The 27,165-nt window shown below is 37.2% G+C and overlaps 1 protein-coding gene across 8 annotated transcripts in view; it reads right to left on the reverse strand.

Annotated features, from left to right (window-relative positions):
* Positions 1-27,165, reverse strand: part of RABGAP1L (RAB GTPase activating protein 1 like) — a 372,936-nt gene that overhangs the window by 113,050 nt on the left and 232,721 nt on the right. For 7 of the 8 annotated variants that reach the window (XM_045583198.1, XM_036442308.2, XM_045583196.1 and 4 more), the window contains one exon: positions 3,832-3,873. In XM_045583198.1, the coding sequence (XP_045439154.1) occupies positions 3,832-3,873 (42 nt within the window). Of the gene's footprint in view, positions 1-1,946; positions 1,951-3,831; positions 3,874-27,165 lie in introns of all 8 variants that reach the window. The other variant, XM_045583201.1, reaches the window with a different exon arrangement.

Genomic DNA, 27,165 nt, shown 5'->3' on the forward strand with positions numbered 1-27,165 from the left:
CTCTTAAACATCGCACTCCAGACAAAGGCGTTCTTCCTTTTTTAAGCATAGAAAACCCTCTGTGGGACCTTTATATTTGCTTCTTCTGTCTAGAAGGCTCATTCTCCAGATTTTTGGCAGAGCTGGCTACTTCTTTTCATTCACTGTTCAGCTCAAATATCACCCTTTAAAGCATTTTTATTGACAAGCTAATTCAAAGAAAGAGGACTCTTCTCCCTCTGCACCAACATCTCTCTCCCTGATAAACCTAAACAAACACAATGCTAAAGTCATTACATTTGTGCAATTACTATCTTTCATTCATCAGAACACAGGATCCATGAATATGGGGTCTGTCCTCATCAATACTTTACTGCCAAAGCCAAGTGCCTTCCACTCGATAGGTGTCCAATATTTCTTATTGAAAGAGGTCACTGCAACAGTCCAGGTCAGAGAGTTCAGAGCCCCACATTCTCATCTAGGTGGATCCACTTAGATGCCAGAGATTTAAAAAAGAGAAGACAGAAGCGAGGATAGCTTCCAGGTTTCTACTTTGAGCTGCTGGGGAGTGAGTGCCTTTACTGAGGGGGAAGGTGACAGAGAAGGCGGAACAGGTCTGGGAGGGCATATTGGTTCGTTTTGACTTTTAGATTTGATGTGCCTCTGAAACATCTAAACAGACTTATTAAATCCACTGCCAAACATTTGAGTGCAGGCTAAATATAAAGAGGAGAATGAACATCCTATCTAATAAAGAGGGAATATGCTAATTGACTATCATGCCCTCACAAAGATGGCAGCGCCCACAGCCAGTAAGGAGGGAATATGCTAATTGACTTCAAAGATGATGGCACCACAGCCACAAGATGGCGGCGCCCAGTCCCCTCAGCCTCGCCGGGGTGCCTGCCTCCAGAGTCCCTCAGTTCCCTCAGTCCCCCAGACATCCAGGGCTGTCCCGAGGCACAGGCAAGCCTGGATGGTGGCTGCCTAACCACCCAGGGCCACCCAAGGCGCAGACAACCAGGGCCAGCTGAGGCCTGCAATGGCAGCAGCAGAGGTCTGATGGGGGCATCACCTTCCCCTGATCACTGAGTCACTTCCCACCCCTGAGTCACAGGCTCCCAGACTGTGAGAGGGGCAGGGTGGGCTGAGGGACCCCCCTCCAAATGCATGAATTTCATGCACCAGGCCTCTAGTTTATAAATAAAGCCAGGGGAATGAACATAATCAACAAGGAAGAAGCTGTTTAAAAACACTACAAATCCAGTTTTGCCATTATTAAGCCAAAAGACTTTAGATACCCTGGGGCCTGGGTCCTCTTAGGTCTCAACTCAGGGAGAGAATTTGATGGTTTTCTCTGGACATTTATTGTGTGCTAATGAGAAACCTATGGTAACACTTAGCACAGAATAAGTGCTCAGAAATGGTACTTTCCTTTCTGATTCCCCACATCCCAACAAACACTTCTAATTCAGAGGAACCAGAAGCCTCTCTGCCACTGGGTCCATAAGCATAAGCACTTTGAACTATCCCTACTTTTATTTTTATATAAATAAATATAGTCTTTTATCTGGCATATTAGCTAAGAAGCTAAAAGTCAGTGTCATATGTGTTTGTTGTAGTCTTTTTACAGATGGGGGCAATCAGCTCAGTCAAGTCTACTTCAATTCTCCGATCTACACTGTCTCTATGTGGAGTCAGCTCCGGGATTCACATAAGAAAGTGATAGAAATATAGGCCAGTAGCAGTGAGAAAGCTCCCATTTTTATCTTCTCTATCTGGTCAAATTCTCCAAGGCAATAACAGATGAGTAGCCACGTTATTTCTAGAGAAGGTACAAAAGCCTTTCTGCCCAGTGGCCAGAGAGTATCCTCTACATATGTCATATAGAGGTTAACATGGCCAAAAATACCTATGAATTAGAAGACAACTTACCAGATGAATACATATTGGCTGACACAGAGTACAGGTCTGATATCCAGAGGGAAAGGCCTGGGTTAGCCACAAACGACAGACTAAGCATGTGTTAAGCGTACCAGTAAAGAAAGGTCACCACAAAAATGAGAAAATGCATCATGGGAAAGAGGGGATATCTGATATATTTTTTAAATTAGATATGATAGAAAAATCAGAACTCTGTTAGACTTCTTACACTTATGGTTTAATACTGTTTTCAACCTATAGTACATAATACTGTCACAAGGCATTCTAAAAGTTTTATTCCAGCCCTATTCAGAAAGCATCTTAAAAAGTGGTGTTATTTTTTAATGACAAGAAATAAAAAGTTAGAGGTAGAGAGATTCATAATTCATTAAAAGATACATATAAATGTATTTGTTATTTTATTGAAGGTATTGTACATAGTTTCCTAACTTCTAAAATAACTTCCATATAAGAATGTTCATATCTAGCCGAAACCGGTTTGGCTCAATGGATAGAGCATCGGCTTGGGGACTGAAAGGTCCCGGGTTTGATTCCGGTCAAGGGCATGTACCTTGGTTGCGGGCATATCCCCAGTAGGAGGTGTGCAAGAGGCAACTGATCGATGACTCTCTCTCATCGATGTTTCTAACTCTCTATCTCTCTTCCTTCCTCTCTGTACAAAATCAATAAAATATATTAAAAAAAAAAAAGAATGTTCATATCTAAACTCAAAATTATTAAACAGACAATTTAAAGTACATTTAGCGAACTTCACTAAAACAAATGAATACTAGGTGAAGAGCTTCAACCTGCATCTTGAGTTGCACAGACCCATATGATGTCATACCTTTGTTCTAAAATCTAGTTCAAGGTCTTCCATGGCTAAGCATGGAAGCTCTCCTAAAACATCAAGGGGCTCTCTAAAGGTATCAAGTCATTAACTTTTGGAAAATTTGGAAACATGATGGGGAACCTAGAAAAATATTCTGAGCTATCTTGTGACTACAATAGTAATCACAATAACAACAACTAACATTTATTAGGCAATACAATTTTCTAGACACTATGTTAGAAACTTTTAGGTATCATCTTATTTCATTCTTATCATAATCCCATAAGTTAGCTTCTATTATTATCTCAAAACTCAGGGTCTGAGCACTTAATTTGCCCAAGGTCACTAGAACTGAAATTAGAACCAAATCCAGTGGCTGTGATTTTAACCACTATGCTTTACTGGGGAAAAGGTGAACCTGCATCTTTTAATATATAAGGTAATTATCACTTTCAATAACGAAATGTCATATTTGACTGAAGGACAAAAACTAACTGGGTTATTTTCACCAACTCTGCAGCAAATGTCTTGCTGTTACCACACTATTAAAGCAGCATTGATATGTTGATATAAAATTCAACAAGGTAATTATAACTGTATTCTACTGGTAAAGTGTCTTATAAATTTCTAGCTATCAGAGAAAGAACTGCAAATTGAAATGTAGCAGTTTCCTTTTTAGTCTGTATGTTACAGAAGCTTTCTAATAATTCAATGACATGTTTAGTTATCTCTAAGGATGTTATTATGGTAAGACGTATTTTAAGAGAGAAAAAAAAGGGCATCATTTTGACAGAAACAGGTTTTTACTTTTTCTTTTATATCATCTAACTCATATGAATGAAAACCTTTTTTTAATTATTGGAATGAGAGCTATGACAGAAAGATTAAATAGATTATAAGGAAAACAAAGAAACAAACTCTAAATAAACAACAACAAAAGAGGATGGGAAGAAGGGACAGGAGCAGAGTTCCTCAATGAAATCTTTTCTGTGTGTTTAAGAATCTAAATGAGTTAGAGATTATAAATTGATTTATGCCCAGTTCACAGGGCAGAGAAGTCAGAGAGTTTGGTAACTTAAAAAGAAAAACAGACTTACCTTTAGAAGAGCCAAGGCTACATGAAAGATTATATTCAAACGCTGAAATTAAAAGAAAAAGATTCAAAGTCAACATTGCCACATTTACCACAATTTTATTAAGTATTTCCCCAAGACTTCTACACATCATTTTCACATCCTATATATAATAATAAAAGCCTAATATGCAAATCAACCAAAAGGCAGAATGACCAGCAGAACGACCGGTGCTATGATGTGCACTGACCACCAGGGGCAGACACTCAACTCAGGAGCTGCCCACTAGTGGTCAGTGTGTCCCCACAGGGGGAGCGCTGCTCAACCAGAAGCCAGGCTCATGGCTGGCAAGCTCAGTGGCAGTGGCAGAAGCCTCTCCCACCTCCACAGTAGTGCTAAGGAGCAGCAAGCTGAGCAATAAGGAGCAGCAAGCAGGTGGGAGGTAACAAGCAAGGGACCCTGTACTGTGAGAAGGCGCAGGCTGGGCTGAGGGACCCTTCCCCTCCAGTGCATGAATTTTGTGTACCAGGCCTCTAGTACAATAATCATGAGATTTTTTTAAAAAAAAAGGTATTTTCTTTCTCTGAGAGGTTTATTGCAAACTTGAGGTGCTATTTAATGAATATTCACATAAATCATTGTTTTTACCATAAATCGTTTTCCTTCTATTTCTGGATTATGTACATAGCCTGAGGCTTGCAAAAGTCGAGAGCCTGGGTCAAGGTGGCAGTAATGCAGAAGTCTAAAATTATTAACTGAAATTCCTGGTCTGTATGTTAAACTATCAGTGTCAGGCAAAACAAAACAAATAGTGTTGCTGATAACTGGGACAAGCTGCATGGGGACAGTTGTAAGTTTCACACAGGATTTCTACTACAGATTATTGTTTTGTTGTTTGTTTCAGTTCTTGCTTTAAAATAGTATTTATACAACTAGAGATGGTAATTAGGCCTATCTCGAGTTGCTCTTCTTTCTTTTCTTTTTTTCCTTCTCAAAACCAGAGTAGTATTTCTTTAGAAATAAATTAATTAGCTTGTTAAGAAGCTATTTTGGAGCTGAACTGTGAACTCTGAGCTCAAATTCATTCTGAAGAGATGTTAAATTCAAGAAGAGGGAATTTGAAATGCTCAAGATGACAGTATCAGAAATGAAGTTGTCACAGAATATCCTGTTTCCTTGCCATGCAAGTCATCATACATGAGGAGAAAGTCTTTCAAGTAGGAGGTGACTATGAGTTGATATCTCCCATAATCCCAGGGTCTATCTGATGCACCCTCATCATTTTGGTCACAAATGTAACCTGTCAGCTCTTATGACATGGACTATATCAGATGTATTATGCAATGCAAAGAACTTCTAATAAACCATCTTTTTTTTTTCTTCTACCTACAAAATCAGAAGTGAACATTAGGACTAGGTACTTAGAATGCATTCCTATTATAATTTGCTAATGTAATCTTTCATAGTCAGCCACCAAAAATATGATATGATGGTGGAAGGGAAAATAATAAACAACAAATATTTGGTTGGAGGTTTTGAGTTTTCTCAATTAATTCTTTAAGAAACTAAAAGCAGTAGAAGTATAATCAGGCCAGGAGACAAAAACCTATTTACATAGTTCATTACCACTCAAGCAATGACCTTAGACTATTTACCAATTAGAAAAAGGAAAAAAGATACCAAAGATCTAAAATTTGGGTGACAATTAAGCAGATTTTGCTTTCCTCAAGTTGCATCCTCACCCTCTAACTGCTGCCCACTGCAGCCAAAACTTGCAGACTGAGAGAAAAAAATCTGCCGCCTCAACCCACCCTCCCTCCATCCCACATCACTACTGCTGGGCAGTGGTGAATTCTCACAACCTGAGTGCTTATGCACCTGCCATCAGGACCAAGTCCACCTGGTTCTGTTCTTGTTTTTCTAGTCACCGCTCAAAATGTAAGCCTATCTTTTCTCCATTTCTCTATTCTAAGCTTTCTCCTGTCTGTCTTTCCTTCCCTGTCTCTTCAGCACACTCGTTGGAAACGCCACTCATGTTCAACCAACAGCTGTATTCTTCACTTCCCTCTCAGACATTCCCCTCCCCCACCCCTGCATTCACAGGAATAGTGAAGTCTCATTGATGCTCACAGTGTGTATTATAATTCATATGAACTTGACTAGCCTAAGGGTATAGATGTATTTAGCAGCAGGCTAGGGTCAACTCTATCCCCAAGCCTAACATCTAGTAATGGTATTTTCACCATATAGTGCTGGTAGAACACACATAGTAGGTGCTAATTTGATGACTGAATGATTGAACTATATTAGCTCTCCCAACTTTCTGGAATTTATTCTCTTCTCTATGGACCCAGCTAAACCAATTACAGAATCATCACCAAATATATCTCTAAATAACCAAAATTGCTCTCACTAACACCAAAAGAAAAATTTATTCAAATTAGTTTGGTGATATGATATTACAGTCTATAGATATCAGAAGTTGAAACTAAAACCAAAGTGTGGAGCAGAGAGGATTAGGACATATAGCCTGTAAGGTCAGCTGTCCAAATTAAAATATTAGATCTGATAAAATTGAAGATAGATTTTTTTTAAACCTATAAAATGTATAGGAATCTTGGCCCATAACCTGAAAAAAATATATCAATGTAAACTCTTTTTAAAAGTTCAGGATATCCCTAACTGGTTTTGCTCAATGGATAGAGCATTGGCCTGCGGACTGAAGGTCCCAGGTTTGATTCCAGTCAAGGTTATGTACCTTGGTTGCAGGCACATCCCCAGTGGGAGGTGTGCAGGAGGCAGCTAATTGATGTTTCTCTCTCATCAATGTTTCTGATTCTCTATCCTTCTCCCTTCCTCTCTGCAAAAAATTAATAAAGTATATTTTTTTAAAAGTTTAGGATAAGCAAGTATTACAGTATCTGCTTACATGAAGCTCAAGACATTATCCATTAAAAAACCATCCCCCACACAAAAAATGTAAAAGACTTCACAGCCTTAAACTAAAGTAGAACAGTGTGGTCAGACTATGAAAACAAAGATCCTTTTAGATCTCTAAGCTTTTAAAAATCAGAAAAATCTTGCTAATCTATCAAGATCTTCATTTCACTATAAAGTATATCCTCTTTTTCTAAGAGGAGAATAACAAAGACAGCCTCAGGTTTGATATTTTTAAATCTATTTTTTTCTTTTAAATAAGACATTCTCACAGGAATATAATTAGAGCTATCATTAAATTGCAGAAACTGTCCCTGAGTTAGCATTTGGTCAGTTTAAAAGCTACAAATAGGTTGGATTTACGATGTGACGAAGTCAGTGCAAGTTGTGGCCTCAGCATCCCACCCAACAATCAAATGAACAAAGTGTACCACCGTTCACTCCTCTAACACCGGGAACTGTTCACCTACTCCTACATGATCCAACGCCTGCCTAACTGAGCTGACATTTATTTTTTGAAACATATTTTTAAAAGACAAAGATGTTATACATTTTCCAGGTGCCTCCTTTTTGCAGGAATGTATAATCTGCTGCAATCTGTTTGCTACTGAGGGGGAAATAAGGTTTCCAAAGAGGACTTAAAGGGTAAAACATCTGGAGAGTTATTAAGAGCAAAAATAATAATTACTATGTTATGGTCACTTATTAATTACTAGAGGCCCACACGGATTCGTGCAATGGTGGGGTCCCTAAGCCTGGCCTGTGCCCTCTTGCAATCCAGGACCCCATGGGATATGTCAAACCAGCAGTCCAACACTGCATGCTGCCCCTGCTGCTGCCTGTGGCTCCCACTCATCCCTGCCCTGCTGCACTTCCTGTGGGTTCACATTATCAGTCCTGATTGGGAGAGGCTTGTGCCACCACAGCAGCACTTGCCAGCCATGAGCCCTGCATTGCTCCCTCTGTGGGAGCACACTGACCACCAGGGGGCATCTCCTGCATTGAGTGTCTGCCCCATGGTGGTCCGTGTGTATCATAGTGACTAGATGTTCGGTTGTTTGGTCACTTAGGCCTTTATATATAAAGATAGTAAAAGATCTACCTCCAAGAGCAAGAAAATAAATAAGAACCAACATCCACTGAATATTTCTATGTGCCAAGATCTGAATTAATTATATTGAAAATGAGTCCTTATTTAATGCCATGACAACCCTAAATTCCATTTTTCACCCAGGAAGTTAAGACTTAGAGAAATTAAAGTCAAATTTTCAAGGTCACACACCTAGTAAATTTTAACCTACCTAAGTAGTGCCATTCTACATGTCACACTCTTAACTACTAAGTTAGAGATGGTGGCTCAATGGTGAATGAATGAATGAATAAATTAGTTGGGTATTACTTAATGTGTCCTCTAATTCCTAAAGGATTAAAGTGATTTCTTCCATTTAAATGGAAGTAAATTTTTCAAAAAGAGAGTGAAAATACCAAATAGGTGACTTCTACCAAAACCAAGTTTTATTATTTTCTCCCATTTTGAAAATACAAGTTGACCACTTACAGGATGTGAGGCAAAAACCCTGCTGTGGTGGAAAGAAAGGGTCCCCACCTTCCTCCAGTGACAACAGACTGAGATCAGATTGGGAATCTGCTGTTTCAAAATTCAGTCACAGCCTGGGAAAATGTTCGCTTAAAGAACGCCTACACGTAATTGCCCCAAATGAAATAATTGCTCTAAAGTGCAGATCGCTGTGTTCCTGGGGAGGCCGACAACTAAGCAATCCTGCACAAAAGAAGGCTGAGTGCAGAGCACCCACAGAAACAGCACACCCTCGGGTTCTGATGAGCAAGTAATCGTGGGCTCAGGGAGCTGACAGATTACATGAGATGCTGTCAAAGCTGACATTGACAGCGCCGAGAACAAACGCTGAAAAGGTGGTGTCAAAAGTGCCAAGTGTGCCTCAGCATCCCGGTCCTCAGGGATCAAAAGGGGAAATCAACAGCATGTGAACATGAAGGCCTGGAGAAATTATCAAAGCAGAAGTGGCTAAGGTAAGTGGAGTAGATGCACAGGCAAATACAGCTAACACCAGAGAAGATGGGTGCTGCCCTTTCTGATCCATCCAACAGGGAACATCCATCCGGGGAAGGAGAATGACTAAATGAGACCGCAAACAAAAAGCATATTAATGTATTGAGCACTTGTTAAATACCCAGTGAAAGCTAGCAATTATTAAGTTTCTAATTAAGTAGTTATTGACAACCAAATCTTATTTTTCATATATACTTTTCACTTAATTTCTCTCAACAACTCTATAGCGTATGTGTTACTGCTAACACTTTAGGGATGAGAAAACATCATACTGGTAAATCCAGAATTAGAATTTACGTCTGTCAGACAAAAAAAAAAAAAAAAAAAAAAAAAAAAAAATTCCATGTTTTTTCCTTCTAATTCCACCTCTCCTGCAAATTCAGCATTGGTTAGATATCTGTGGTGAATTTAAAGATGGTCACAATTTTCTGACACTTCTCTCAGAATCTGGGCAGACTATGCTACCTCTTTGACCAATAGAATGTGGTGAAAGTGAACCTATGCCAACGTTCTGGGCCCAGACCTTCATGACTGACAACCTCCAGGCCCCATCTCTTACAGCACTGGCTCTTGGAAGCCAGTCACCACGTAAGAAGTGTGATTACAGACCCCCATGCTCCAATAAATCAAACAAAGACAAAGGGCCTGCAGGATGAGATGCTGTCCATAAGAAAGAGAGGCCAAGGATCACCCAGGTGCCAGACCTGTGAGGGAAAAGTCACCCTGAAAGGGACCCCTCCAGACCCCGATGCCCCGGCTGAAGCCACATGAATCAGAGATGAATCACACAGCTGAATCCTTTCCAAATTCCTGACTTAGGAAATTGTGAACAAAATAAATGGCTGCTTATAGTATTTGAAAGCTTTTTATTTGAAATTATTTCAGATTTAGAAAAAAAATTGCCAAAATAGCACCAAGAGTTTCTTCATATCCTTTGCCTGGTTTCATCAAATGTTAATGCCTTACATAACCACAGAGTAACTATCAAAACCAAGAAAGTGCCCAGCTGGTGTGGCTTATTGGTTGAGGTCAACCTATGAACTAGGAAATCAAGGTTCAATTTCTGGTAAGACACATGTCTGGGATGCATGCTTGATCCCCAGTAAGGGGGCAGTGGGAGTGCAGGAGGCAGCTGATCATTGATTTCTCTCATCATTGATGTTTCTATCTCTTTCCCTCTCCCTTCCTCTCTGAAATCAATAAAAATAAATGTTAGTTGTCAAATCTATTTGGCCTTCTTTCATCTGAGACAGTTTTCAATGTTTGTCTTTCATGAACTTCATAATTTTGAAAAGAGTACCAGCCAGTTATTTTATAGAATGTCCCTCAATTTGATTTGTCTGATGTTTCCTTATGAATAAATTTAGATGATGTGTTCTTTTGTTTTGTTTTGTTTTGTTTTGTTAATTCTCACCTGAGGATATTTTTTTCCCACTGATATATAGAGAGAGTGGAAGGGAGGAGGAGAAACATCAATATGAGAGAGACATATTGACCGCAGATGCCCTGACTAGGGCGGGGGATGGAGCCTGCATCCCAAGTATGTGCCCTTGGCCAGAATTGAACCAACATTCTAACCACTGAATAAAACCAGCTACGGTGCTATGATGTGTTATTGACACAAATGCCAGAGAAACAATGCTGTGTCTGTGCATCTTATCAGGAGACTATGCAGTATCAGTATGTCTCATTCCAAAATCATTGTTTCAAAGCTACTTGGATCTGATGTAGCATGTTATCAGATAAGCAGAACAGAATCCCTTTGTCTTCTCTTTGATAAATACCTTATTTCCATGATCTGTAGAGTAATGCATTCCTCCACAGAAAAAAGAAAGAATTATTATGCAAATATAAAGAAGTAAATACTGTCTCCATTTAAATATAGGACTTATGGCACGAATATCATATGTTAGCCAAAAAAGTATTTTGCCTTAGTCTGCTCCTCATATTGTAAGTAGGCTCTTTAAAAGTTCAACCTTTTATAAGAGTTTGGAGTAACCATTACTAGTTAGGACCTTTTGGGTTTTGTTTCTGGATGACCACTAGAGGTCAGGATTGTAGCACTGAAAACGAAGCAGCTGCTTTTTTAAAAAAAAAAAAATCACAGTGATCTTCACAGCAGCCTCTGTACAAATTTAAGTCCTGTTTTAAAATCCTCATGGCTAAGTCCTCCCTTGTGCCTACTATTAATTCACTAATGGAATACAAAATATGACAAAGTCTGGATGATTCCCACTTTTCCTTTCCCCAGTTTTATTATATATTTTCCATTTTTATTATCAAGTCATTCGTTAGTATTTTCCTAATTAGAAAGAAGAAACGAGCTCAAGAATGGAGAGGGATGAGAACTAAATATAACATATGAATGCCACTGTCTAACTGTGGGTAATTTCTTTTTACCTTTGTTTGACTTGCATTTGTTTTTATAAATAAAGTACTGAATAGACATATCTACAAAGTCTGTATCCTACAAAGTCTGGGAAGAATTCTTAGAAGTTAGGGACATCTGAAGTAAACCTTTCAGAAACAAGGCAGGTAAAGTAAATGAAATAAATCAAGTTAGAGGTTTTGACAAGTATTCTGAGGACCACTTAGCAGTCCTAACTACCAACTAATCTCCATCCTCTCCTTTCAAATTCCTGCTAGTTCCCATTGACCCAATTCACCCAGAAGCCAGAAGGCACAGGGGCTCTGTGGTTAGGAGTGAAGCTGGAGAGGGAGGGAGATACTCCACTACTCGCTGGCTCTCCTTGCCCCTTGCAACTGTCCAGACCTTGGTCCACGTTATTATCCGTTCTAACTATAGTTGGCAACATAAAGAACTTTCACTTCCCTTAAAGTCTGATCTCCTTCCAACCATTATCTATTTTTGGAGAGTCAGTAGAGTGCAGGGGCTTATGTGATGTACTCTGGAGCCAGCCTTCCCAGGTCTCGATTGACCATTCACCCCCACCTGTCTGACTTATAGCAGTTATGTAAACTCTGTCTTGGTTTCCTCAAAAAGAGCACCTATTTCAAAGAATGGTTGTGAGGATTAAATGAGTTACTACGTGCAAAGCACTTAGTACAGTGCCTGACACACAGTTAAGCAGTACATGCCTGAACACATTATTATAGAAAAGTCCTCAAAACTGAACTTGCTAGGATAATATAAGGAATTTCAGTTTTTTAAGATCTCAAGGAATTTGCTACATATTCTGATAACAACTGACCTATACATTTCTTGTATAGTTTCTTGAAAAAAAATTTCTCCTTTCTCCCAAACAATTTTATCAGATCAAAGACTCACTCTTAAGAAGATGAGAAATGGTCACAAGGAAATGGAGACAGCTAGCAATTCAGGAGAAACAGATCAAAGGATTAAGGAGAGATGTTCATAGGTTTTGCATCTTAGAAAATTATGGAAGCTGACTAATTACAGCTTTGGCATTTATTCCTTAATTGCCACTTGGACTTTAAAATTTTTTATTTCAATGAAACGGAGCTTAGAGGCACTGAGAATGCAGGCAGCTTGCCCTGGGAAGGCTGCTATCATGCTTCTAACATCCCTGGTGGACAGATTTGTAAGATCTCTGAGTCGGACAGGATCTCTGGGGACGCATCCACTTGGGCCTTGAGATGTCACATCCCAAGCACAGGGAAACGGTGATAGGAACCAGAGAACATGGGGAAGGCAACTGGGAAGCCGAGTTATCGGCCCTGTTCCAGTGTTCACCGGCCATGTGGCTCTGTCTCTCATCCAACTGCTGTTCCTTTTCCTACAGTTCACATTTATTGCCTTTTGTCCTGTCTTCAAATGAAGTGGAGAATACCTGAGTGCAATTTCCCCCTGTGACGCAAGATGTTTTTGAAGGTATGCCTGCCTTTCAAGGTTAAATATTCTCAGTTCTTTTCATCTGTCCTCATCTGTACTAATTGAAAATTCTTTTGTTGTTTGCCTATAAATTATCTTTAAGGCATTCATAAATCTTCTAATAAAAAACAAAACTAGATAGTATGCTGTAGCATAAGTCCAAATAGTACAGGCTACTATTGAAGAATTACCTACTATACTTAGAGCATTAAATTTAAGCCCTACTACTAAACTATCTACTACTTTGAGCTTCAGGTCACCTATGGGTCTTATAACTTTTTCCCGCCAGACTTACACAAATCCTCTTCATTTAAATAAGGGCTATTGGCTTTAACTATCCATAGAGTGCTTTCCAGGTCTAACATTGATCCATTATTCTTTATGATTTAAATATTTAGGACAGATTGAATAGATTTATACAGACATGGCTGTCTTTAAGTTCTAGTTCACCAGAAGATATACCAAGGAAGGCACCGACATTACCAGGGCAGAGTTTGGAAACCAAGACTCACTTGCAGAGTATGCCTATAGAATCTGGCTGTGTTAAGACTGGAGGGATTTCTAGGCACCCTGCAAACTTCAATGGAGGCTGAGTTTATGAATAAAAGTAAAGATAGACAGCCAGGAGAGGTATGGAAAAGGAATTTCTCACAATGAAGATCTAGGGTATAAAGATTTTTGCTTTGTTTTCTGGATTATCCATTGGAACACATATCTGTTCCAAGAAGCAATGTAATCTAACTTTCACAAATACTAAGAAAAGCAAGAGAAATAAAAATCCTGAAAAAGTCACCAAGTAGAACATTCCTTTTCTAGACATGCTAAACATCAGGGCAAACTCTCATTTCAGAAGGATATCTGAGTGTTTGTGACAGGAGAACAGTGAATGCCGTCTCTGTGATTCCCAGGGGCCCTCGTGACCTTTGTGTGGCCTCAAAGCTATGCTTCTGAGGGCAGTGAGCTGTCTGTAAAAGCAGGACTTCCCTAGGGCTGCTTCAGGGGAGGTGGGAGGAGGGGCAATGCTGTTCTAGTTGAGACTGAATTTGGAAAAATGGTCTTGCCCATTAAATTCTTCTCTAGGCCATAATTTTTACTTTTTAATCAAATTCCTATGTTCCCAAGCAGAATTTCGTTTATGCCTGTTTAAATTTCCTTTAGGACCCTGAAATTGTGTGACTGGGCTCCTCAGATTTGAGCAACTCTGCACCTGGGGAAAATCAAAGGCATGCCTGCTTGGGGAAGACACACATTACCCTGGAGACCCACAATGGCACAATGGTGCCTTGGAAAGGTGATTTGTGTTCACAAACAATTAGTTGGGGGGAAAGCCAAACCTTGAGAGCACTTTATGGTCAACTCACCAAAAAGAAGTCTCAAGTCAAGTAATTACTCTAGAATTTACATTGGGTTACTGGAACTAATTTGTTTAGCTTTTCATTTTTAATGTGGCATATTTTTAAAGACAATATAAATGGAAATAAACGAGTAAGAAATTGCAAATAAAAGTTACAGTTGAATTTTGAGTTGGTTCCAACAGAGTATTAGAGATTGCAGTGTGTGGAGACTGCATTGCTTGGGCAATAAATGGATGGGTCTTGAATATAATTTGCTATACAATGTTATTGCAGAAGGGGATAACAGAAGTTAGTCTGTGATGTTTTCTGAACAGAGGCTCGGGATTGCTTTTCTCCTCTACAAAGAAATGCAGTTCTGGTGATTGGTACACGAAATTACCTGTGTGAAGAGGAAAACCAGAATCTTTCCGAGTTATTCTTTGTTTGCTGTTTTCTAGAGGCTTGCTCCAGAACGTGTTCGGTGAAGGCAGTGTGCCAGCATCGTTTAACAGGGAGTTTCACGAGCAGACGATCAGGTTCCATGTCCCAGAACCACTAACCCCAAATCTGAACTGCCATTTAAATAAGACTGCCAACTGATTGAAATGCATATTAAAACATGAGATCCACTTTTTCTTTCAGACAATATATATCTATTCTGTGTAGTGATTCAAAATGTAATCTACTTCCCACAAACAGCAGATGGCTCCGGGTAGCAATGAAAGAATGATAAAAGTCCTAAAGATCAAGCTGTCAAAATTAAAAAATAACTCTAATTTTCTAACTAGTTTTATAATAGTGACAGATCATTGAAAATACTTATTTGAAAATTCACTTCAGATGAAGAAGTTTCTTTTAAGCCAGCCTTGCTGACCAGAAATTGTGTGAGAAAATAAAAGAGGAAAAAGTTATTCTAATTTATAAAATGTCTGCTGCAAATCAATTTACAAATAGAGCCAATTAATACAGGTATAAGTCTCTATACCTCTATTAAATTAATAAAATTATTTTATTAAATTTTATAAATTAATTATAAAACTATTTTTGTTGCAACTTCATAACTGTAATTTTGCTACTGTTATGAATCATAATGTAAATATCTGTGTTTTCCAATGGTCTTAGGCAACCCTGCTAGCGGTTCTCAACCTGTGGGTTGCGACCTGCTGTAGAGCCTAAGACCATCGGAAAACATAGATATTTACATTACGATTCACTTATAGATATTTACATTCAGTCTAAACACTGTCAGAGGATAGGTGAGCCCTGCCCTTCTCTGACTAGAAAGCCAAGCAATAGACATTACCACTGAGGCCATTTCACCTTTGGAAACGTAAAGTACCTAGACTATCTTTTTTAATAGACAGAAAAGAGATGCCATAGACACAATTTCTATACAATTATAGAAGGAAGGTGAAAGGTTAAAAGACAAAGATATAAAGTAAAGGGACATAAAAGGTTATACATTATTGATGCTTCCTATTTGTACGTCTAAATTCTATTAACTCTCTTTTTCCAAACCAAGAACTTGTGGGGGAGAAAACAGATCATGTTCTCAGAAGGTAAAACAAACCAGCAACAAATCATCAAAAACGTCCTGCAGTATATTCCTCTTCCTCAACCTTTAAACTATCTATGTAGTGCTTGGGAAAAGGGTAATTATTTTCCTGTTCCAAACAGGTATTTCACATGGGTAAAATACAGCAATAATACCTCTTAAAAGTTTAACTCACAGTTACCTTTGACCTTCAATTGCACAAGTTCGGTTTAGGAACAAACAATAAATAAAGGACAATGAATATCTGATTAACAAAATTCTCTGCCCGACCTCATCTTTCCTCATGGAGTAGTCAGAATCCATCAAAGAGCCTGCCAATTCCTAACCATATCTTAACAACAATCATAGCCTCTATTTCTGAAATACAAAATTAATCTACCACCCTTCATCTCCTCTGCTGACACTTTTGATGACCATCATTTCTTACATGGACACAGGTCCCTAACTGGTCTCCCTGATCTCCGTATCTCCCTTCAATGCCTTCACAACAGCCATAGTCATCTCTGAAACGTTTAAATCAGACCATGCTATTCCATGCTTAAAGATCTCCAATGGCTTCTCAATGCACTTGGGACGGAATCCTATGTCCTCCTCAATGTGATGGATAAGCTCTGTTTCCACTGGGTCCACCTACCTCTTGACCAACTGCTCTCTGTGTTCCAGAAGTTCAGCTTTCTTTTAGTTCCTTTTCCTCCTCCCCCATCCGAAGCCTCACAAGCATTTCCCCCACTATCAGTGGGAATTCTCCTACTCATCTCTCAGATCTCAGCTTTAAATGCCACTTACTCAGAGAAACCATTCTTGAAACCCTGATCTAAAATAGGCTTATTTATTACAAAATTTGAGGCAGCTTGTACTTTCCCTTCATAGCATTCACTATAATATATAATCAGGTTAATGTCTGTTAAGTCCATCTGGCCTAATGTGACATTTGAAACCACCATTTTCTTATTTCTTTCTGGATATCTGTCCATTGATGTTAGTGGGGTATTAAAGTTCCCATTATTATTGTATTACTATTATTTTCTCCCTTTATATCCATTAATATTTGCTTTATATATTTAGGTGATGCTGTGTAAAGTGTGTAGATTATACTCATGTATGTTTTTATATTTATAATTATCTGTCTTCCCATTAGCTTGTTAGCTCCATGGATACAAAGACAATGTTCTACTGACCATGGCATCTATTAGATTTAGCACAGTGCCAGGACACTTAAGGTGCAAACTATTCATTAAATAAATGAATGATGGATGAATAAATAAGACATTCTTTTTAGTGAGTATCACTGGTCCCTGCATGTTGAATTGATGAGACAAAAGACAAAGCCTCAGTTTTAAACAAGTTGGAAGCATATGCTGCTCCATTTTTTGCTTTCTTGGCATCCTTCTAACTGCTTTAAGTACTGAAATTAGAGTCATCCACTTTTCACACCTTTTTAATGCTTTTGAAATTACTCATGAGTCCCTTTAGACTCTCATATAAGCCTTTAATAACCCAACTATTAAAACTAGTTATACTCCTGACTTAATGCAATACACTAATGAATGTATTCTATGAATCCCTTCTCTCCAAATATAAGAAACAACATAAAAGAAAAGGCTATAAAAAGAAGTCTAATCTAAAAATTTTGCTTATATTTATAATTTGTTCCTTCTCATATAATTTCACAAAAATGTAGTACTGTTAGACAATTTGGCATCATACCACATACTCTTTCATATACTTACTGCAAACGGTAAAAGGCACAATTACAGAGGACAGACTCATAAAAGCCACAATCCACGGTACCAGCATTCCTCTTTTTTTATTTCTTTATGGTATAGTTAACATTTTATATAGGTTTCAGATGTATCACATAATGATTCAATACCTTTATACACCACTAAACAATCACCACAATAAGTCTAATGACCATACATAGTTATATTTTTGTGTGTGTGATGAGAATGTCAACATTTACTCTCTTAGCTTTCAAATATGCTTATTAGCTCTAGTCACCATGCTGTATGTTATAATTCCAGAACTTATTTATTTTATAACTAGAAGTTTGTACCTTTTAACTCCCATCATGCATTTCATCCACCTCCCACAGCCCTCTCTATTCTGGCAACCCTGATACTTTCTCTAAGTAAGAAACTAGACTACTATCTTATACCAGACACACATGAATTGTAAGACCTGAAACCATAAAAATCATAGAAGAAAACATAGACAGTAAGCTCCTTGACATTGGTCTTGGCAATGATTTCTTGGGTCTGACTTCAAAATCAGAGGCAATGAAAACAAAAATAAACGGGACTACATCAGACTACAAAGTTTCTGCACAGTGAAGGAGGTCAGCATTTATTCTTAATGTTTTTGTTTCCACTGAATATATATCGGTTCACAACTATTTTGGCTCCCTCAGAAATATCTTTTTAAAACATGTATGTTATCATGACATTACCCTAATATAAACTTCCAGTGGTCTTGAATTTTTATAACTATGCTTCCTGAATCTGAGGCACATAATGAGACTTAAAAAAAAAAAGGGAAAATCTAGTCACATTCATGTTTCCATACCCTAATTGAACAAAATTTTGTCCTATAGTATACTATTGGGCTTATGATATAAAAAAATGATTATAATAAACCATTCATATAAATGTAGAATCTTTTAAAATTGATCATGTGTTTTTACTGTCAAAGAAAGAAATAAGGTTAAAGTAACAATGCCTGATACAGATTTTATGGAATACCAAGGCACACTTCTCTATTTAAAAAAAAATAAATAAAGCATTTGTGAATATGATTTTTAAAAAGCTTGATACGCGGAGACCGGTTTGGCTCAATGGATAGAGCGTCGGCTTGGTGACTGAAGGATCCTGGGTTCAATTCCGGTCAAGGGCATGTACCTTGGTTGCGGGCATATCCCCAGTAGGGGGTGTGCAAGAGGCAGCTGATCGATGACTCTCTCTCATCGATGTTTCTAACTATCTCTCTCCCTTCCTCTCTGTACAAAATCAACAAAATATATTAAATAAATAAATAAATAAATAAAAAGCTTTGATTCTTTGAGGAAAAAGTATGTTTTAGATTTTCTAAAGAGATTTTTAAGCTTACTATATATGTATATATGTATATATAATATGCATAAGCTTAATATATATGTATATGTATATATACAATATATGTATACATACATACATATATATATTAGTGATCACATATATATACACAGATTAGTGATCACATATCATCTTCTGACCTAGTGAAAGTAAAAATCTGCCCTCCTCCCCCAAATAGTCTGTACTGGAAGAATGCAAATTCATCTTCATTCCCTATCTGGCAACTACTAACCCTAAAAGGTTCTGTCTTATTCTTCACCTAAATCTCCATGAAATGAAATATCTGCATTTTTTTTCATCATAATTTGTCCTGCTGTAGCACTGTTGTAAAACAAACCATATCCAGACACTAGTGCTGAGGAAGTTGAGCTGTTAAAACACTCATCTGTTCTCTGTTAACTTGGCATTGTTGATAAACTCATGGTAACATCTGAGCAAAATAGCTTTGCAAAAATCAGCAGACCTGGTTTACTCCTAGAGTCACCACTGCCAGTACAGCAACCACGGAAACAGAGTTGGATATTTCCCTTAAATTTTGTGTTTCTCTAAATTAATTACTTTGAACTACTATTTCATTTTCTAGAACCTGTCAATATAATAAATTTTAAGAGATGAAAATATGTACTATCACACGCCTCTCCGTCTCCCTCTTCTTACTCCTTCAGAGAAAGTCTCTGCCTGTATAACTCAATAAGTTTGAGAGGGGCCAGAAAGTAGTTCCCTAATCACTCTTTGGTACTGCTGCTGGTGCTAATTAAAATGATTAAAAAAAAAAAAAAAAAAGCATATACCATTTAGCCCAAACACATTTCTGCATATAAGTACAAAAAAACTGTTAGGTCAGCATTCCCTAAACTTAAAAAATTAAAAAACTCAGGGATATCTGTTAAACATGCAGATTACTAGAGCCAAGAATTGTAACTCCAAGATGGGCCTATAAGGTCTGTGTATTTAACAAGCACTTCCCAATCTCCCCAAGTTATTTTTAATATATTTTTATTTATTTTAGAGAGGAAGGTAGAGGAAGAGATAGAAACATCAATGAGAGAATCATTGCTTGGCTGCTTCCTGCACACCCCATACCAGGAATCAAGCCCACAACCCGGGCATGTGCCCCGACTGGGAATTAAACTGTGACCTTCTGGTTCACCGGTCTACACTCAACCACCGAGCCAAACCAGCCAGGCCAAGTTATTTTTTAAACAGAGATATAATTATAACTCAAATAGCATAAAATTCACCCTTTAACAGTACACAATTCAGTGATTTTTAGTATATTTACAAGATTATACAATCAACCCCATTATCTAATTCCAGAACATTTCATTACCTGAAAAGCAGTGAGGTTCCAAGAATAAGAACTAGATCATATTTCTAGATGGATAAATAGGCAAGTAATATCTGCCTGCTAAAGGTGATCTGTTTTTCAGAAGCCTGAAATTTTCATATATTTCAAGATTGACTCATGGTATTTGAATATTCACTTCAACCCACAGTCACTTATTCTAAGCTGTTTACTTTTCAAGTAGAAAGCTTATTAATTATAAGATAAAATGTGCTTTGATTCTAAAAGAGCATTTAAAGTATAGACTTTACATAGGATTTATATATCAATTCTATCAGATATCTATCTTTCATCCTTCTGCAAAGGGAGGGAAAGAAAAATTCTGAATATTAAGAATATACTAATTTTTCTTTGTATTAAGGAGTCTTGTGGACAAAATGTATTCTTGCCTATCTATTGGTTTGCATAAACAAGAGATCTAGTCAGAAATAGTATATACATATTTCACCGGTATGTTGGAGAACAACTAGACCATGACCACTAAATGCCATAAGTAAGAAACAACCACCAGACTGTGATGCAGCCCAAAATGAAATCTAAGGTCAATGAGCTACTGAAACACGCAGGAAATTGGTCTTTTCAATGGAAAGTTTTCTGGCATTATTCGTCAGCAAAAAAGAGCAAAATGGGCTGTTTATTAGGCCATGGACAAGAATCAAAATGTCAAGTGGACTTCTAAAAACAAGATAAAACTTCTGAAAACCATGATAAAACAATCCAAAAAGCAGGACCAGAAGGTCCTATTATGCTGCTTTTTGACTAATGCAATCCATAATTCTAGTGATGGTCACTGGACATCTAGATATAATGTAGAGGCCCTGGATAATGATGAAAAGGTCAAACCATTGTTTGATTAAAATGCCAAACAATGGATGTTGATGGTAAAGTACCTGTAAAAGGAAGCTAGAAAAGAATACCAGAGAAAACCATTTCATGGTGAAATTCTGCTAGACCATAGAAGGAGCATCTGGAACACAAGGTCAAAAATCTTGGACAGAGAGACCCCAACTGATGTTATGAATTGATATGACTTTGGCCTTTAAAAGACAGTAGGTAATGGGGCTTGTTCAGAGAAGCAAAGCCCATTTGTCTATTTGCTGTAGAGATGGACAAGAATAATCAGGCTATCTGCCCATGTAAATTTAAAAAGAAAAACAAAAAACTATTTCTAAGTTGGCTAATTTAGAAGCTGAGAAAGATGAAGGACAGCCATCTGTTTGAGAAGATAAGAACAAGTGGGGGAAGGTACGTAAGGCTTTAGTACAATATATGGCCCAGAAATACTCCCCAGAAAAGCCTTCTAGTTTGCTGCCCTCAAAGCTTTGAGACTTAAAAAGGAAGCTTGAGAGTATATCAGCAAAAATTGGGTCTCAATAAAACTAGATGGTGAAGCCAAGTAACTACTCTCCAAAACAAGTTCTCATTTTCAATTACTTCCAACTGATACTGTGTACTAGATTTCCTTCTCTATTGTGGAATCTAAATAATTTATAAATTGGGGGACCATTTTTACTAATAATTGCAGTGGAGGTCTTTAAACAAGTATTTGTTAGATGCTTTCACAATCCAATTTCTAGACAATGGAAAGCATTGAAATATTTTATATCACTTTGTGGATAATCATAATACTGCCATAATTCAAAACCCTAACAGCAAAAACTATACCATGAAAATAATTTGAGATACTGCTACCACTTTAACCCTGAGGACCAGAATTTTCAAGATTATAAAATGATTCTGCTTGCATTCTAATTAAATAGAAATTTATGGCTGGATAATATGTAGCTTGTTTTTAAGATGCATTTAAGTTTTATTTAATAAATATTATATTTATCAACTGCCAAATTTCAAAGCAGGCAAAACTAAGAATTTTAGCCTATGAGGTATATTTACACTAGAAATGTTTGATTGTGCCAGATCCACCGATGACCCTTCTCAGAAAATCAACAGCTCCTGTGTGATGACTCACCCCAAAATGACACCTTACCACAGCATACTGGACAAGAAATAGGCAACTAGTCCAAGTCACAAGTAAGGTGACCCATACTTGTGACTTGGACTATTGAGACTTATTTTAAAGTATGAGCAATCCTATTTGGCAAGAGCTGTTGATACTAGAGTTGAATGGTCATAGTATGTCTCTCTGAAATATTTTAGGCCCTGTGCAAAACAAAGCTACAAAGAAGTAGGTCAAGAAGTAAGGGAGAACACCTAATTCATAGAGTAAGACAGAGAGCAATATAGATGAGTCTCTTTGGCACTATATAAATCTCCTTTTCCCCCCATTCATAAACACATTTAAATGCAAACAATAAAAATAACTTAATCCATTAATTCTTTGTTCCTTTTTTCCTTCAACAAATTATTTCTTGTGTATCTACAAGCGGAATAGGTATATGGCAATTCACAAAAGAAACATGGCTTCTCTTTTTGGAAATTTATAATCTAGGGGAAGAAACAGAAATCTGAAAAATAATACACAGGGTGCTATCAGAGAGAGTAAAAGGAAGGACATATTTACAGATGGGTGGTCAGGGAAAGCTTCTTAGAAGAAGTAACATTTAACCTTAGATTTGAAGGAATTAGCCAGGTAAAGAGTGATGAATACACTCTAGGCATAAGGGAAAGACTGTACAAATGGTTTCAAACTGAGCAGATCTTAAGTGTTCCAGAAAGTAAAAGAGGGCCAGTGTTGAAGTACAGAGAGGAAGAGGAAGATTGACCCTAGGACACCACTGGCAGGAAGGAAGAGCAAGAATACAGGCCAAATGAGATGATGTGAGGTTTTTTCAGTGGGAAACCACTAAAAGGCTCTAAGTAGAGGCTGATATAATCTGTATGCGTTTTATGAAAATCTTTCTGGATGCAATGGAGATTAATAGAATAAAAGATACAGGGTGTCAAATGGAAAAAAACATTTGGGAGGTTACTGAATAGGATATAATACTGGCTTGGAGACTAAAAAAGATTTCAAGATCTATTTTGGAATTAAGAATAGAGTTTACATATGACCCAGCAACCCCTCTTCTGGGTATATACCTGAAAAACTCAAAAACATGTATGTACCCCTATATTCACTGTGCATTATCCACAGTGGCCAAAACATGGAGATAACCAATGTGTCCTGCAATGGAGGATTAGATATAGAAGATATGGCACATATACATAATGGAATACTATCCAGCCATAAGAAAAGATGAAATACTGCCATTTGTGACAACATGGATGGACCTTGAGAATATGCTTAATAAAGTCAGTCAGTCAGAAAAAGCTAAGAACCATATGATTTCACTCACATGTTGGATATAAAACTGAAACTCATGGACACAAACAACAGCGTGGTAGTTGCCAGAGGAAAGGGAGTGGTGGGGGTCGAGGGTTAAGGGGGCCTAATATTTGGTGATGGATGATGATCTGGCTTTGGGTAGTGCGCATACAGTGCAATAAATAGACCTTATATCATAAAAATGTACACTTGAAGCCTATATGACCCTATTTATCAATGTCACTCCAATAAATTTAGTTTTAAAAAAGATCTATTTTGGAACAGACTGAATAAACTAGTATTTCCAAATATGTTCAATTATAAAGTGCTGAGAGATACATACATATGTAGTAAAAAGCATGCAAGGGAATGATAAACATTGAATTCTGTATAAATGGTTCCTCTGAAGAAGGCCAAGGAGGGTATGGTCGGGAAGATGTAATACACACAGCTAATCTTGTTGTTACTGTTTTATTTCTTAACCAGAGAGGTAGAGATATACACAGAAGCTCACTATATGTCTTAATGCTTCTCTTATGTGTTTTAAATATTCAATTCTAAAAATAAGAGAATATGTTTAGTAATTTTATTCAATCCATAATACAGTTTACCTGCCATGAGTTTTTCTGCAGTAACAAATACTAAAAGTAACTTTAGTTATTCCAATTCATGATGAACTGTACGATTTTTTTCCTATGAAAAAAATCTGTCACCCTCTAACTTTAAGTCAGTGATCTTTATGTTGATGAGGTTACTATGTATCTGGTCTTTGTGAGTCTTCAGAGTCATGCGGGTCTGATTTTATTGTAATAAAGTACCACTCCTTTTTATTGCAGTAAATATATACTTTTATTTTAAAGTACTAGGTTTAACATGCTTACTTCCCCATTGATTGGTGTGTTTTTTTTTATATAATTATTCCACCCTCTATATGCCTTAAATGACCTCTAAAGGTACCAAAACCTACATCTAGAACAAACATTGCAGAGAAATGGTTATGTAAGCATTGCCTGAATAAAGCACATAACAGAAATATTCCCAGTCACTCCACAACATCATGTCTCCAAGATGTTCTGTGAAGTGTGGAAGCTGCACAACCAGCCATACTTCCCTTTAACCACTACATTAAATGAAAACATATGTTGAATAAAACATTACCTGAGATGATCCATCAGCACTTCCTATCCAGAATTCAACCACTTCTCATCACCTCCAGTGCCAATAAAGTGGTCCAAGCAGCCCAAATTACTATAATTGCCTCCTAATGGTCTCCGTCTCCTCCCACAACAGTGAGACTTGTGTGATCATATATCAGAGTATGTCACTCAACTCAAAACTCTCCAGTGGTTCCCCATCTCAGTCCAATACAACCTAAATTCTCTACAATGGTCAAAAGGTTCTATTAAAATCTGCCACATTTCTCTTCCTTCTTTTGTTTTTCTTCATAGTATTTATTACCTTTGATCTACCACACAGTCTACTTAGTCATTTGTTTGTCATCTGACTCTTCTATAAGGATACTGCTGTATCCCCAAACGTTGAATGGTGTCAGCATTTAATATATTTTTGTTGAATGAAAGAATAAGTAAATATTCCTCTAAAAATCACCAGAAGCACAAGCACAATGGCTCTGCCATTTTAACCATTTTAATGGTTCTGCTTCTTGTGTAATGACAAAATTAATGAAGACACAAGAAAGAGCTGTAAACAACTGATGTGAGAACCACAAAGAGTTTGTAGGTGGGAAAGAAGTTAGGGTCCAGAAATAAGATTTTAGAATTTTTTCTATTCCTGAAGATTTCTATTGCTAAGTGAAAATTTAAAGTAGCCTATACAGTATTTACTGCTTAGTCAAAAATCTCTTCCCTATTCTTGTGGCCAATTACTACTCTTTAAAGTTTTTAGAAGTTTTATATTTATGTTAGAATTCTTAATCTTCCTTAATCCTTAATCAGCCCATTCTGATGCTTTTTATATTTAATGTATTACTTGATAAAGATGTTAAGTAATAACATCTGTAGTAAGCATATTGCAATATATAACCAGCATATATCAAACCAACAGGTTATATGCCTCAATCTTATAAAATGTTATATCAATTATATCTCAATTTTTAAAAATTGAACATATTACTATTTGAGGGAGGAAAATGGGACAAAGAGTAAGAATATTATATAATAAATCTACTCTTCAGATAACAGCTTTGAAAAGTTGCCTTGAAAGGGGATTATACCTGGTGGTATTTAATAAGATATTTTTAACCTTTTTTTTTTCATTATCCTAAGAAGAAAGGAGAGGTAAGAAATAAACTTGAATTTGAAATATCAATGATTTCCTTTAATTTCATGAAATACCAAGTTACTATATAAAGCTGAATATATTTGATACTCTAAAAATTGAACTATCTTGGAAGAGTCAACTTCAAACCCCAGCTGTCAGTTATCATGTCAAGTTAAAAGAAATACTGTTTTCCTTACATCTTTTGAAAGAAGATGGAAAAAATACTTTTGGAGGACTACTTAAATCACCAAACAAAAAATAAAAATAGAATGGCCTAGCCAATTTGGCTCAGTGGATAGAGTGTCAGCCCTCAAACTGAAAGGCCCTGGGTTCAATTCCAGTCAAGGGCATGTACCTTGGTTGCAGGTTCATGTTCCCCGGCCCTGGTCAGGGTGCATGCAGGAGGCAACCAATCGATGTGTCTCTCTCACATCAATGTTTTTCTCTGTCTCTCCCTCTTCCTTCCACTCTCTTTAAACATCAATGAGAAAATATCCTCAGATGAGGGGAGGGTGGAAAAGAAGGAAATAGAATGAAACTTCCATTAAGGTCAATGGCTAAAATTTTGATTTTAGCAGATACATCTCCACTGGGAATGTGGGGGTTGGGTGGACAAAGGTTGTTAGAAAGGTAATAAAGAATCAATAGCTACTTGACCCTTTCTTAAGAGTCTCTGTAGTCAGCTAGTTAATTGAAGAAATTGAGAGCAACTAAAATTCTACACAGGTAGAACTGAGGATAATATTAACTGAATATTTACTGTATAACAGTCACAGTGCTAAGTACCTTATTATTCATAATTTCATATAATCATTTACATAAACCTGGGAGATATTGTTAGCTTCATTTAACACATGAAGAAACTGAGACACATATAGGTCAAGTAACATGAAGGTGATATATGCAGGGTTAACTAAAATGCCAAATAGCTTAACTTCAACATTAAATGATCTCTATGTTGCTTCTGCTCTGAGTGTGTTGCTAGATTTTTTCCATCAGGCTGACTTCTCTCATAAAAGCACAAAAACAATTCTGCTCTTAGATCCACTCTTAATCCCATCCAAATACAACTTCAGAGACCAAGTAAATGACTTCAGTTATCAAATGAATTGTATTTTGTTTCATATTCATGAACTCTAATCTGCTCCAGGATCTGCTCTCTTAAAAAATAAAACAGCCAAAACCGGTTTGGCTCAGTAGATAGAGCATCGGCCTGCAGACTGAAAGGTCCCAGGTTCAATTCCGGTCAAGGGCATGTACCTTGGTTGCAGGCATATCCCCAGTAGGGGGTGTGTAGGAGGCAGCTGATTCTCTCTCATCGATGTTTCTAACTCTCTCTTCCTCTCTGTAAAAAAAAAAAAAAAAAAAATCAATAAACTATATTTAAAAATAAATAAATAAAAATAAACCAAAAACCTGCCCTTGACCATAAGGAAGACTTTCAGTGAATAAAAACAACAGAAATTGAAATGTACAGAATATTTTGGAAAACTGCTTGCTGGCATCTATAAACTTCAGTGCATGGGTGCCCCAACCCAGCAATTCCAAAAGCGTGGTATGTATGCTTACCAAAAGACTAGTCCAAGAATG

Source organism: Pipistrellus kuhlii, unplaced genomic scaffold, assembly GCF_014108245.1.
Source record: "Pipistrellus kuhlii isolate mPipKuh1 unplaced genomic scaffold, mPipKuh1.p scaffold_m20_p_18, whole genome shotgun sequence".
NCBI lineage: Eukaryota > Metazoa > Chordata > Mammalia > Chiroptera > Vespertilionidae > Pipistrellus > Pipistrellus kuhlii.